The 13,873-nt window shown below is 43.5% G+C and overlaps 1 protein-coding gene across 4 annotated transcripts in view; it reads right to left on the minus strand.

Moving 5' to 3' along the window:
- The window catches only part of KIF2A (kinesin family member 2A), an 86,856-nt gene extending 73,398 nt beyond the window's left edge, over nt 1-13,458 (minus strand). Inside the window, exons 1-6 of one of the 4 annotated variants that reach the window (XM_019517812.1) lie at nt 13,438-13,458; nt 6,434-6,528; nt 5,587-5,706; nt 4,295-4,349; nt 2,691-2,756; nt 1,972-2,072 (exon numbers count right to left, since the gene is read on the minus strand). In XM_019517812.1, coding sequence (XP_019373357.1) covers nt 1,972-2,072; nt 2,691-2,756; nt 4,295-4,349; nt 5,587-5,706; nt 6,434-6,511 — 420 coding nt within the window. In that variant the 5' untranslated portion in view covers nt 6,512-6,528; nt 13,438-13,458. Of the gene's footprint in view, nt 1-1,971; nt 2,073-2,633; nt 2,757-4,294; nt 4,350-5,586; nt 5,707-6,433; nt 6,529-13,437 lie in introns of all 4 variants that reach the window. The other 3 variants (XM_019517811.1, XM_019517814.1, XM_019517813.1) reach the window with 3 other exon arrangements.
- Between the last annotated feature and the right edge of the window lie 415 nt (nt 13,459-13,873).

Raw genomic sequence — 13,873 nt, forward strand, 5'->3', positions numbered from 1 at the left:
AGCTAAAAATACCATATTTACTTAAAAATAAGACTGCCCTTATTATAAGACAACCCCCCAATAAAGAGATTCTATATTTGGAAAATTTACAAATTCGTTACAGTGTTCCCGGTACAGAATCTAATTATTGGGGATTTCCTTACATTTGTCTCTCTCCCACTGCTACAGCAGGCAAAGTAAATTGGTGGGAGGGGGGTGTCAGATAGCCCCTCTGCCCTTCCCCCCCAACTTCCCTCTGCAGCCACTTGCTTCCCTTGTTACTGTCAGATCCTGCTCTCACTGAGCACACAGAAGTGAGAAGCAAATTTGAAAAAACTGATCTTGAAATAAATATAGCTTTAGCAATTTGCATATAGTACACAGACTTAGTTTGTCCAGAGCTGATGCATTTTACCTTTTTTGAAATTGCTGCAGGTTTAGCACAGGTATTCCATAAACACACTCTTACTCAGCACTTCGGCACTGACTTATACAAAGTACAAGCTATGGAAGATATTAATCCAAAAATCAAAAGGCTTGTGATTTACCATACAGTTCATTAGGCTGGGCCCCACGAGAGTCAACACCATTTCTCAAACCATGGTGACCTCACAGCTCAACAGATGTGTACTCCCCACAACCAGAGGTGACCCGAATAGGGTGCGGGGCCCGGGGCAAATCAGCTCATGTGGGGCCCCACCTCCACTCCAAACCCAGACCCAAAGAAGCTGCCGCAGCCATTGGCAGCGGCAGTGGTGGGGGGGGGATTGGGAGAGGAGTAGCAAGTGGCTGGACGCGGAGCCGCCACTCCACCCAGCTTTGCACCGCCACTGCTCCACTCTGCTCCACGAGGTCCCCCAAAGCACGGGGCCCAGGGTGGTTACCCCAATTTGCACCCCCAGGGACAGCCCTGCCCCCAACAAAGGATCCATGTGCTAACTACCTGACTCCAGTCATGGGGGTGCTGTTCTTGTCATGGAGTCCTGAGATGTTCCAAAACTGTATATGCACATGAGGCACAGGGCAACCTGGTCTGGTTTTGCCTCATGAAGGGCAAGGCCATGATAATCATATGTGACAGGCTGAGGGAGAGGCCAACAGAGGGATTCTGGGCGAATTGTTTGGGGCCCTGTCTGCCAGGGGCTTAAAGCTGGTGAAGAAACAGGAATCATTGGAAGTGGGAAAGAAAGGAACAGCTCAGCTGTGGGAATGAAAAGGAAGTCAAAATGTATTTGAAGCCTTTGTATTTGAGGGTGAGCCATGACTTTTCCAAGTCACTGGTTCACCATGACTTGGAAAAAAGTTGGTGCTGAGGGGGACTCTGCTCAGTGGGGACTCCCATATATCTTAAGATGGGCTGTACTAACCTATCCTTGTGGTAGGTTCCCATCAGCACGTTTGCCCAATATGGGTCATGTACTTTACAGTCATGCTCAGTGCTGGCTACATTTAATCAGCTTCATAGTTGGTTTCCATTACTGAGCATATGCCGCTTTCAGCAACAGCTCAAAGCTAGACAATATATTTAATGTGGTTTCCTTACAAGTGAATGTAAGATGACAGGATCCCCACCCCCTGGAAAATTGGGAGAGATGGGGGGGGACCTTGTAGTACATTTACTCAAATACAGGACATTTTTGTCCCTATTTTTTCCTGAAGCAATAGTTGTTACTGAGATTCCATGTGTAAGCATTTATGGATCATGCTAGTAAATGCAAAACCTAAAAAGTAGATACCAGTCATAGAAAAGAAAGATTGGTTTAAAATGCTACAAACAAGTTATCACAATGAAAGCATGAATCAAAATGACTGTGGAACCCAAAGACTAGTTATTCAGTCACCAATGTTTTGTACATCTGAAAAAAACATTTAATTTCCACATAGTCGTGACTCCTATAACACACTGAAGATCATAGCAAATTTGTATACCTCTCTTCCTGAACAGACTTTTCCACCATGCATCTAATTCAACTCCAAACTGAAAATACAAACCTGAGCTCTTTTTTCTCTGAGTTCCTGCTGCTGTAACCTCCTTTTTTCACGCTTCTCTTGCAATTTTTCAACCTCTTTCACACAATTAGATTTTCTACGTGCTTAAAGAAAAAGATAACATTTTTGAATAATTTCCAGCTTGCCATAAAAAACAGATTTATATTACAGCTTTGTTACTTAATCAGTCATTAAATACATTCCATTTATATCTTTATATTGATTAGCTTCTCAAATGGCTCAATACTAGCCAGACATAATCAACACACCTTTCTATGTAAAATTTTGTAGTAAATGAGTTATAAAAAAGTATTCTAGAAAATAAATATGCAAATAAATAGACAACAACCCTCAAAAAACACATTGACCAAAACATGTGAAGTTAAATTCAGAACAAAATAAAACACCTTGCTTTTAAAAAAACCAAACCCTAGGCAAAGTTATTTAAAAAAAAACAAAATCAAAGAAAAATGTAAACCCCAATTTCCAGTAAGACTGTTATAAAACTCAACTTTTGTCTCCGCACAGTACACTGAAAATGCTTCTTATGGAGACCTACAGACACATGATAGGTACAGACCATTCTTTTATGGACAATTTAGTAATCCAAGAGAATGACATGTAATGCCTAGAATGAATGAATCCTTGATACATGGTTTACATACAAGGAGGTCCAAATTCCTTTTTTGCAGCTTGAACTGGAGATATATCTGAAACACTACCATTCTGTTGTGTAGAGGAAGACTGTTCAGGAAGTTGAGTAGGACGTGCCCGTGCAGAACCAACCACTGCAACAAAAGCATAAAATTGATCTTAATTAATTATTCTAGATGTCAAAATTGAATAATCATTTAATTTACACAAAATGGCTTTCACATTTCCTATGTAAGTGTCCAATTATTTTATGACTGAAAAACTCAAAATAACCTGTTTGGAAGTAGGGTTTGTTTGTTTGTTTAAAGAGAAAGACATAAGTAAAAACAAAGTTTCCTAGGAAACTACAACAGGCATTAGCTAACAAAGACAAAAACCACAAAGCAAATCACTAATTCTAACATTGCAATTAATACAAACTGGTAACTGAGGCCTTAATACTCCAACCATGTAAGTACTTAACTTAAATGTCAGTCAGGACAAATATTCAGGTGAGTAAATAAAGTACATATTAAAGCAGGGTTTGATAGCACATGTGCCACAAGTGGCATGGGCAGCTTCTGCATGTGGCTTGTAGCAGATTGGGAAGGAGACAGGAAGCACAACAGCAGATGGGGAAGAAAGCAGAGCAGCAGATAAGGCAGGGAGCAGAAATAGCAGTGGACTGGATAAAAGAAGAGGAATCAGAGTGGCATTTTGGGAGGGTATGGGCTAATTTGTGGCATGCCTCAGAAAAAGGCTGACCCTCACTGCACTAAAATTAGTTGCCCAATTTTCAGAGGCACTGATCAATCCCAGCTCCCACTGACTTCAATGGCACTGGCAATTGTTTCACCTCTCTCTCAAAAGAAAAAAATTGTGTTATAAATGCATAAAACATCCAACTATACCAAACAGCTTCTTAAAACTATCCATTTTCTGCTGGTTAGTTTCCTATAAGGATTACAGAAGAAGTTTAACAAGAGGTCTGAAGGGGAGAACAATGATTCTTAGTAGTTTGGATGGGGCATACCATATATAAAAGGGCAGCATGGAACAGAACAGAGAGAAAGACAAATTGTGGGGAACAGCAGAGACTCTCAAACTGCTCCTCATTAAAGTGAAAAAAATTACAGTTCTTCTCTACCAGCTGAAGATTTACTTCAAAATTCAAACACTTTCTGCAACTATTCAATATATTAAGGCAACATTAACAATACCGAAACTTTAAGAAATGGATTTAAAAAAAAATGTTTTAAAAAAAATTAACAATAAAAAATTAAAAAGAGTTAGAAAAAATATCACTTGGGCCAATCACAATCTCTGTCCTCCCTGATTGAGCATGCGCATACACACACACAAAATTTTCTATCCCCTATTCATACCTTCAAATGCTCACCAGAAGACATTCTGGAAGCCTACCATTGTTCATTTGGCTAAACCTTCCCCAGTTTTGTAGTGCAGATATGCCTTAAGTCTTCCAATAACACATTTACACATAAAAACTGGTAATGCAATATCCTTTTGAAAAAACACTATACAGAATGATCCCCGGAATGATTTTCCCTCTCCTTTAAATACCATGTGGGAATGTAATAAAAATAAAGAAGAATTACAACTAAACTTCAAAAGGAACTGGATTATAGCATTTTTGCTGTTTTACTACTTGGAATGAAAAGGCGCAACTGTTTACCTCTGTTGTCTCTGGCAGGAGTTTCATTTTTAATAGGAGCCACAGTCCGTCGATTCTATAGAGAGAAAGAGATCTCTAGAATTTGTTCATCCTGTCACCCATATTGTAATTTATTGCCCAATATCTGCTTATTTCCAGTAAACAGAAATAAATCTCAGTGTGAACGGTGCAGTGAGGTGGCATTCCAGAATCCCTCCTACCTACACTTAAAATGAAAAGCATGACAGCTAAAGGTACCGCTGTCCAAAATCTCCAAAACCTTCTGTAAGAACAATGAAACTGGGACTTCCTCCATCCCCAAGGTATGCAAAGATTACCTAATTATAGACATAATTTAGGAGCTAAAAATTCATCTTTCACTTTGTAAAATAGTAGTTATGCATCCATTTTCTTTTTTCAGTCTGTTCTTCAGCAATAATTTACATTTGACTGGGGTGAGCCAATGTTCCTGTTAGGAATAAAAACCAGAGGTCTCCGGTTAGAGCAGAGGTTCCCAACCCCCAGGCCATGGCCCGGTATCAGACTGTGAAGAACTGGCTGCTGGTCTGAAGGAGGGCTGGCTGCCAGACTGGAAGTCCGGAAGTGATCGGCATACTGCGGACTGACAGCCAACCCTTTTTTATATTGAATATTAAAAAAGGCTCGGCTGCCAGTCTGCAGTATGCCGGTCACTTCCAGTCTGCAATATGCTGGTCTGCAGTTTGCCAGTCTGCGGTTTGCCAGTCCATAGTCTAAAGAGGCTGGGAACCACTGGATTAGAAGGTCTTGCCCCTCTGCTCATGGTCAGACCAATCACCACATTTCGGATCAGAGGAAGGACCCCACCGTCAGTCTGGTATGGACTGTGGGGGGTTTGTCTTCCTCTAGAGAAGGGGGAATGGTCCTCTTCCTTGGATCTCTTGAGCATATGTTAACAACTCTTGCAGCAGCAGGACATTAGCCACCATTGTCGCCCTGCTTTATCTGTGGCAGGTTAAGTTACTCTCTGATTTGTGGTTGTGTGACACAGGCACCAGTGTAATTTTAGTAATAGGCTGGACAAAGATTTGCTTAGGATGGTTTGGATACAGATGATCTTGCATTTGGCAGGGAGTCAGATAAGATAGCCTCCAGAGGTCCCTTCCAGCCCTACTTTTCTATGATTTTTCATGCTAGACAAGAGGTCTAAAATATCCCTGAAACAGCATAAAATGCACAGAAATAAAATTCTTAAGTATTTTAAATCTAATATTAGTCTGTAAATGACACCATAGTAACTTTGATTTATTCATATTGTTTTAGATATCACCAACCTTCACTATTTTGTTTACTTTGGCTGAGGGAGTAGGAGGTGGTGGTGTCTCTGGGCTGGGTTCAATATCTTCATCAGGTGCAAGATCTGGATTAAGTGAAAATATGCTCTCCAAGTCAATCTGTTTAAAAAGAGAACACATACTCATGTAACTTTTCAAGAAAATTCAGACTTCCCATCTCTGTTTAGGACTGCAAACAAATAGACACACTGACTCATTTAGGTCCATGGCTGGTTTAGGTTTGCAAGCCAAGACACCACAGGCAATCGAGTGAGGGCACCTCTTGAACTTTTTGATCCTTTGGCTGCCTGAAAAATCTATATATAAATCAAAGATATAACCATTATAACCACCATTAAGTATTTATATTTTTGCCAAGTAATTGCACTAAAACAAGAATAGTCAGTATTTCTACAATTACTTTTGACAGCTATTGGACATTAGTATACAGAATCTCATTACACTAAAAGGGTGAGATATCTAGATTAATCAGTTTTTGGCAGTGGTCTGATGGGTGATCCTGGAAAAGTCACTTCCCTTCTCTGTGCCTCACCCTCCTTGTCCATAAAATGGATATGCTAACAATGACCACTGTAAACCATGTCAAGATTTATTATGAAGCATTAGATATTACTACTATGGCAGAAATGTGTATGCAGGAAATTAAATACAGCACTCTTAACACTGTTAGTCTTACCCTAAACAAAACCTGGACACACGGAACTACAATTAATATGAAAACTACATTCATCTCAGTTTTAATGTGTGAACTCAGATTCAATATAAAATGTGTCTTCTCAAGAAGGACATCATTTACTCTTTATTTTACAATAGAAAAAAACCGTACCTCTTTGCCTTTAGTGTCTCCATTTTCAATCCACTCGACAGTTACACTCTCATTATCTTCATTTAGAGATGTTACCATAGCTTGATGTATTCGGCCTATAAAAGAAAAAGAAATATTAGGAGTTACAGAAAGTTTTCCTTCAATGATTTTAGGCCCAGTTTGCACTAAGTTCCTGGAACTTCCTTTTAATTTTTAAGTCATAAGCAGCGATCCAGGTTTTCTGTTTCCCATGGAAAAATGGAGAAAACCACCGATTCTGATTTCTCAAGCAAATCCCAGGACATAATTCTCCTGTTGTATTCAGCCTTGGTGAGGCTGCAGCTGAAGTCCAGTTTTGGGCTCCACAATTCAAAAAGGATGTGGAGAAGTTTGAGAGAGTCCAGAAAAGAGCCACGCGCATGATCAGAGGTCAGGAAAACAGACCTTATGACAAGAGGCTAAGAGCTATGCGGTTCTTCAGCCTGGAAAAGCACAGGCTCAGGGGAGATCTGATGGCCACCTATAAGTTTATAAGGGGTGTTCACCAGGATCTGGAGGAACATTTGTTCACCAGAACGCCCCAAGGGATGACAAGGTTGAACAGTTATAAACTCCTGTAAGACCGTTTCAGTCTGGACATAAGGAAGAACTTCTTTACTGTCTGAGTCCCCAAGGTCTGGAACAGCCTGCCACCAGAGGTGGTTCAAGCACCTACTTTGAAGGCCTTCAAGAGAAATTTGGATGTTTATCTTGCTGGGATCCTATGACCCCAGCTGAATTCCTGCTCCTGGGGCAGGGGGCTGGACTCAATGATCTTCCAAGGTCCCTTCCAGGCCTAATGTCTTTGAAATCTATGATTCCCTGTTTTTATCGGAGAAAATGTAGATTTCCTCTTTTAGCAGAGAAATTCACGGATTTTCCGCTTTCGCAAAGAGGTCTTGCAGGCTGGCACAGCTCCAGCCTGCAAGAGCCAATTGCAGAAAGGGTGGGAAACCCCCAGCCCTACCTAGAGGAGGGAGAGGGGGAAGGGTGGGACCTCAGCCTCTGAGTCAGCCAAAGCTGGGCTCAGGCTCAGACTCGCCCTTCGCCCCTGGATCCTAGAGGTAAGTGAGGCTTGGGGGTTGTGGGGCAGGGCTGGGGAAGGGGGCTGAGGGATGCTGTCAGCCCCAGACAGTACACTGCAGCCAGGAGCAGGGTCAGAGGGTGAGGGCAGGGATGCCCGTCTGCTGGGGGCTTTGCAGGCAAGCAATGCAGGGTGCAGTGTGGTGGTACCCAACATGTGCGGGTCGCACACATGCCACCCAGGGAGCTGGCCAGGGGTGGGGAGAAGGGAGCTCTCATGGGCCTGACTGCACAGCTTCATGGCCACGGCTCTGCAGCAGTGGCGAGGGCTCACACGCGGCGGCCGCTGTTGCTTACCTGTGGAGCTGTGCCAGTGGTGCCAGTGGTGATGGCTGCTGCATGCAAAACCTCCCTGCACTACTGCTGCCACCGCGGAGCCATGCCCGCAGAGCTGTGGGGCCAGCCGCAGGGCATCAGTGGCAGCGTGGTGGCAGCTGGGCAGCATGCAGCCACCCCCACCACCATTCCATGCCACACAGCCATGGCTGCCACCACGCTGCCACTGCCGCCCTGTGGCCGGCCACACAACTCCGTGGGCATGGTTCTGCGGCGGCAGCAGCAGTGTGGGGAGGTTTTGTACGCAGCACCCATCACTGCTGGCACCACTGGCACGGCTCTAAAGGTAAGCAGCAGCAGCCTCTGTGTGTGAGCCCACCCCACCTGCCACAGCCACCATCCCCCGCCGCCACTGCAGAGCTGTGGCCAAGGAGCTGTGCAGCCGGCCGCATGCCAGCCTCCGCCCCCACCCCCAGCCAGGCAGCATGTGTGTGGCCCGCACATGGTAGGCACCACCACACTGCACCCTGCATCGCTTGCCCACAAAGCCCCCCGCCCACCGCCATAGCCGGCATGCAGCTGCCACCACCCCACCCCACCGCAGAGCCACACCGTTGGTTGCAGGCCATAAGTGACAGTGCAGTGGTGACCACTGCATGAAAGCCCCCCTTCCCACCCCGCCCCCCTCAGCTGGGTGGTACATATGTGGCCTGTACACGGTGGCCGCCACTGAACTGCCGCTGCCATGCCCTGCGCCACTTGCCTGTAAAGTGGTGCGGGTAGCTGTGGGATGGTAGCACAGGGTGCAGTGGCAGCCTCCATGTGCGAACCCCCTATTAGGCCAGCCAGCGCATGTGGCCTGCAGAGTGGCACCTCTGCCCTCACCCCCTGGTCCTGCTCCTGAGGGTGGGCACAGAGGCACACTCCCTCTCTTCTTGATCAACTCCCCTGTCTGGGGGGCTACTGTGAGGGAGTGAGGGGCATCAGCAGGGCTGAGGAGGCTGTTAGGGGGGAGTGCGAGGCACCAGCAGCACTGGGGGAGCTGTGAGGGGCCTTTAATTTTTACCACGGATTTTGGGTCTTTAAATCAGAGAATATGCAATTTAAAAAAAAAAAAAAATCAGAGAAAACCAGGATCCCTGGTCATAAGAGAAGTGTTCCAAATTCTACAAAAATGGAACACCACAAATGCATGGCAGCAGGTGCGATTGTGGGACTGCACATTAGATCTCGCCGTGCCTTACTGCCAGGCTGCCCCTGCACCAGCAAGAAGCAAGCTCCCGCAGCTGGAAGCCCCTTCAATTGAGGGGGTCCCAGCCACAGAGGCACTCCATGCACCCTTGGGTCTGGGAAATCATGACTTGGCTGCCACAATCCCAAAGCCCCAGGCATTTCATTCACCCTCAGGGCAGCCATACCTGCTGCATGCCAGGACTCAGCTGAGTCCCAACATCCAGCACCCACAGCTGTGGACCCAGGGTCAGTAGATGCTAGCCACAGGGGAGACCCTGCTACATATGCAAATTAAAAGCTCAATAGCAACCAGCTATGAAGTTAATACTCATCTTTGAAATCTAACTTTATAGCTGGTCGGAGGTTTTTTATGGTGTAATAGGAACTTTGCACATGTAGCTCGTCTCAAGGTAACTGCCAATTAAGGAGTGAATTATGCAAAGCCTGTAACAGAGGGGACCTCTGCTTCTTGAACCTGATGACTTAGATAGACTAAGCAAAAGCTGACCCACAACACATGGAGTACCATAAAAATTACCAGTGAATGTTAATTAAGATAATTAAAAATGAAACAAGCACAATTTGAGAAAAAACCTTCTTGGCTTTTAGAAGGATTGTTGGCAGGTCTGTATTTTTGCCGTCTGAGTGGAAGAGAAGAGAACTCTCTACATTCGTATACAGAACATGGAAGAGATAAAAGGCTTTGGAGAGCTTTTTTTGCAGGATGCTACAATATCAAGTTCCTGAAACAAGTGCAAAGCCATGGGAAATACTATTCCAATATCCTCTGCTGATGGGAACCTGATAAGCTAATGATCCAACTAAGAAAAAATATTTTAAAACACAGCCATAAACATCTGGAAAATTGAAGAGAAGGCAACACAAATTGTTGGGAGATGCCATAATATCATGATCTTGTAAACAGCATGTCTAAGAAGTTTACACAACGCGTACCAGAAACAGGAAATATTTTCTATGGCAAGAGACCCGAGGAATGATATTTTTCCCAAAAGCTTGTCTAAAAATCTCTCCCAACAATGCAATTTATCCAATAAAAGATATCCAAAATAATCCTTCCTTCATGATTCCTGGACCATCTTGGCTACAATATCACTCCAATGCTACCATTGTTATAACAACACATTCCAAAGGTTTTTCATCCAAAATATTTAACTGGTTCAACATTGCTCAGACCACACCATATTTCATAGAGATGAAAAGTCAGCCATCCAGAATTTGAATGACAAATTAGCAGAAGACATAGAAAAAAGGGTCATAATCCAAGCCACTTCAGCATCGCTAACAGTACTAATAAACTAGTAACTAGCAATTCACTATCACCCTCTTCTAAGCAATCACTGATACAAACAGTCCCCCAGTGTGCACCATTTCCGAGAGGAAACAGTGGAAGGAATGATTAAATAAAAAATTAGGTGACACCTTGTTGACCCATACTTCAAGAGAGACAAAACCCAGGTTGATTCAGCACACACACCCCTTAGTTGCAGGCACTGCCTATAAAGGAAAGTATTTATTTCCATTTTAAATTTTAGTTTGTATAGTATAAAATCCTTTGCATCCACACACACAAGTTCTCTCCACTCCTCCTCATCTTCCCACTCCCATCTTATCTTGCTTTAATTAATCCATTTTGGAAGCAACAGAATTCTAGAATGGCTTATACAACTGTACATGGGTGTAGATGCATGCCCAGCGCAAGCAAACTGTATCACTTCAGTGTCCTCATTGCCATCCCAAACTGCACTGTACCAACCTGCCTACTTATTTATTTGTGGGCCCTCCACTGCTCTGAAGTAATCTTGCCCACATGTCCTCTTCCTGTTTAAAATACTGACACATGTTCAAGTGTGCACCTTAACAATTCCAGCTTTCAAGTAGCTTGCATACCTGCAATCCACTGCAAAAGAAGTATGTCCAGTTCCATATTAACCAATCACCAGAATGCAAGGATCTCTGAGTGGCTATGAATGAACGCACGTGGGGCATTACCAAGAGATGGCCACTCCTGTACCAGAAGCAGCACTGCTAAAATAATAATGATGATGTGGGGGCAGGGAGGGACTTTATGACATGCCCACTCCCCAATCCAAAGCAGCTCAAGTGTCCCAAAACCATAAATCTTACCAAATGGACTAATGGGCTGCCTTTTATTTATACATTCTCCACCCAATCAACATAGACTACTGTACCCATGTCCTTACAGACTAAAAGACCCTTCCCTCCCCCCTGCACATACCCTAGTGGCAAACATTTTTATTGTACTGGAGGAAACAGAAAAAGAAAAGACAAACATTTTTTGGATAAGTTTGACCAGTGCTCTATGCTTTTAATTAAATTTGCATTTTCAAATACAAACAAGAATTGGAAACAAATTGCTTACATGAGAGGATAAGGAGATCCATAATACACCAAAATGGTAAGATTCTCATGATTACAAAAACTACTAAAGCCTGTGGTTATTTTCAGTCAGCCCCTCCGCACTGTGAATCCCAATATAACAATATAGGCTACTGCAAAGACTATTTAACAGTGCACTTTGTGCTAATCTACATGCATTATAAAGCAGAATTTAAGACAAAGATAATACTGTGTCTTTTCAGGTATAATGCAAGGTAACAGTGTCTTCTTACAACCATACAACATTTTAATTTCCCTTCCACTCTTTTACCACCTAAGGCAACATTGTTCTGGCTAAGAGTTGCTGTGCTTCATAGCTTCTAGGCTTGTCCACTGCATTTTTGGATGGGATCCTTCTCTACCACATGGAAGATACTACTGAGGAATATCTCCCACGTAAGAATAACTTAGAATCATTCACGCAATTATCCTCGCTCCCTGGATTCTCTCTCGTCACAACATGCAACCTGTTGAAAACAGAAGACTAGAAGCCCCTTGCTAGGTCTCCATTCATAAAGGGCAGATTCCTTTCCATCCCCTCAAATGAAACCTGCACAATACTAACAGCTTACACATTTTGATGACTTCTACTTGCAGATTATTATGATCTCTATCTGTATAAAGCATACACTCAGTGCTATAGCCTCATGGAAATTGGCTTTTTATACATACTTTTATTAATTCAATTAGTTATTACTATTATTATCATCATCAACTCTGCTAAAAAATCTGAGGCACAGCTCCCCTCTCCAACATCATCCATTCTTAATAAAAAGGCCTCTCAAAAATACATTTATTTCTTTAATTTTTTAAATTTTTTTTTTGGTTACAGTCACATTAATTTTCTTCAGTTTCACTGTGGTTAGAGTAAGAAAACAGCATTTCCCTGACCCTGCTGACACAATGCAGATCCCTCAACAACTTGGGGCACACTGCAGAGGGATTCTGTCTCTCTCCTCTGCTTCCCTCCCCTTCGCTTTTACAGAACTTATGCAAAGCAGAGAAAGCAGCTATAACATGAGAGGAGTATTTTTCAGGGATATATAAACTTGTAGTAAGATCAAGTGAAGACCTTGGTCCTTGAGACTTTGCCAGATCAATTAGCATTTGTGAAATCAATCACTGAGACCAATCAAACTTTGCATCACCAAAAAGAAAGACCTATTTCTGCTAATGAACTATGAAACATGATAAAAGAACAAACAGTAGGCACATGAAACTGAAAAGTGGTCTAAATACTATTTAGGATCTCCAGCCAAACAAATCCATTAGTCTCCTATACACTGTCTAGCATCATAACTTGGGGAAGCCACAGTAGCATTTAAACACCAGTGCAAGTAGGGCTGGCAAGCTAGGTAACTAACAAGTCATTAACTGACCACCTAATATTTTAGTAATATTTGATTATGGTCAAATATTACTAAAATATACAAGCAAAACAAGTACATCCTGATGCAGGCAGCAGTCAACCTTCTCAGTTGCATCTTGACGCCAGTAGTTCACAAGGACAGAAGGGCTCTGTGCTAGTCCTAGCCTCACGGTAGTCCATCTACCTCCCTTCATTTCAGGTCTGGAAATCTACCCCTTCCCCCACCCCCAATTTTTAGGGCCTTTTATTATTCTGACTTGCCCTTAAGCCATATGGGGCTGCAGGAGTTTCATGCTGTGGTACGGGGGAGAGGGGAAGAGGGAGAAGGGGCTGGTCTCTCCCCCTCCCCCACTTGACAGCATAAAACTGACTTCTCCTGCTCTAACAGATGGTATCTTGCAGGTGGAGCCAACCTTATGGTACAAATCATGTGTGTCCAGGACCACTTCCCATGTTTACTGCACTTGCCACAGGGACAAGGGGCCACTTCTGTCCCCCTCTGTGACCTGGGAGTCTACAAAGTTTTTGGGAGATGGGAGGTTAAACTATTAATAGTAAGCCTATTAATAGTTTAACCAATAAGTCTAGTGACAACTTGTTAGCTTACCAGTTATTGTTCAGTGCATGGCTGGATGCAGCCTGGCAGGGAAGGGAAGCCATGCAGTGCCCCACAAGACCTGGAAGGTATCAGGGAGTGAGGAAAAGGGGAGGGGGAAAGAAGGACTACTTCCCATAGCCTATGAAGTTAGAGGAAAACAGAAGGCAGCCTAATGACTCATCAATTAAGCAATCAGCTGCTGGTTCACAAGTGATCCCTCCCCCCTAGGAAAGGGCTTCGCTGGGGCTGTGCTGTCTGCCCCAGGTTGCCACCACTGCCTGCCTTCCCCTTCTCCCCCACCCAAGAGCCCCAGGCAGCAGCTATGTCCAAACTTCTGTGTTATCGGTTAACCAGTTAACCAATATAATTAGAGAAGTATAACAGATTTTTTTAACCAATAATTTACATCCCTACTTGAAAGGGCACCATGCCCAAAAACATACTA

Source organism: Gavialis gangeticus, unplaced genomic scaffold (assembly GCF_001723915.1).
Source record: "Gavialis gangeticus isolate Ggan-Ray unplaced genomic scaffold, GavGan_comp1, whole genome shotgun sequence".
Taxonomy (NCBI): Eukaryota; Metazoa; Chordata; order Crocodylia; family Gavialidae; genus Gavialis; species Gavialis gangeticus.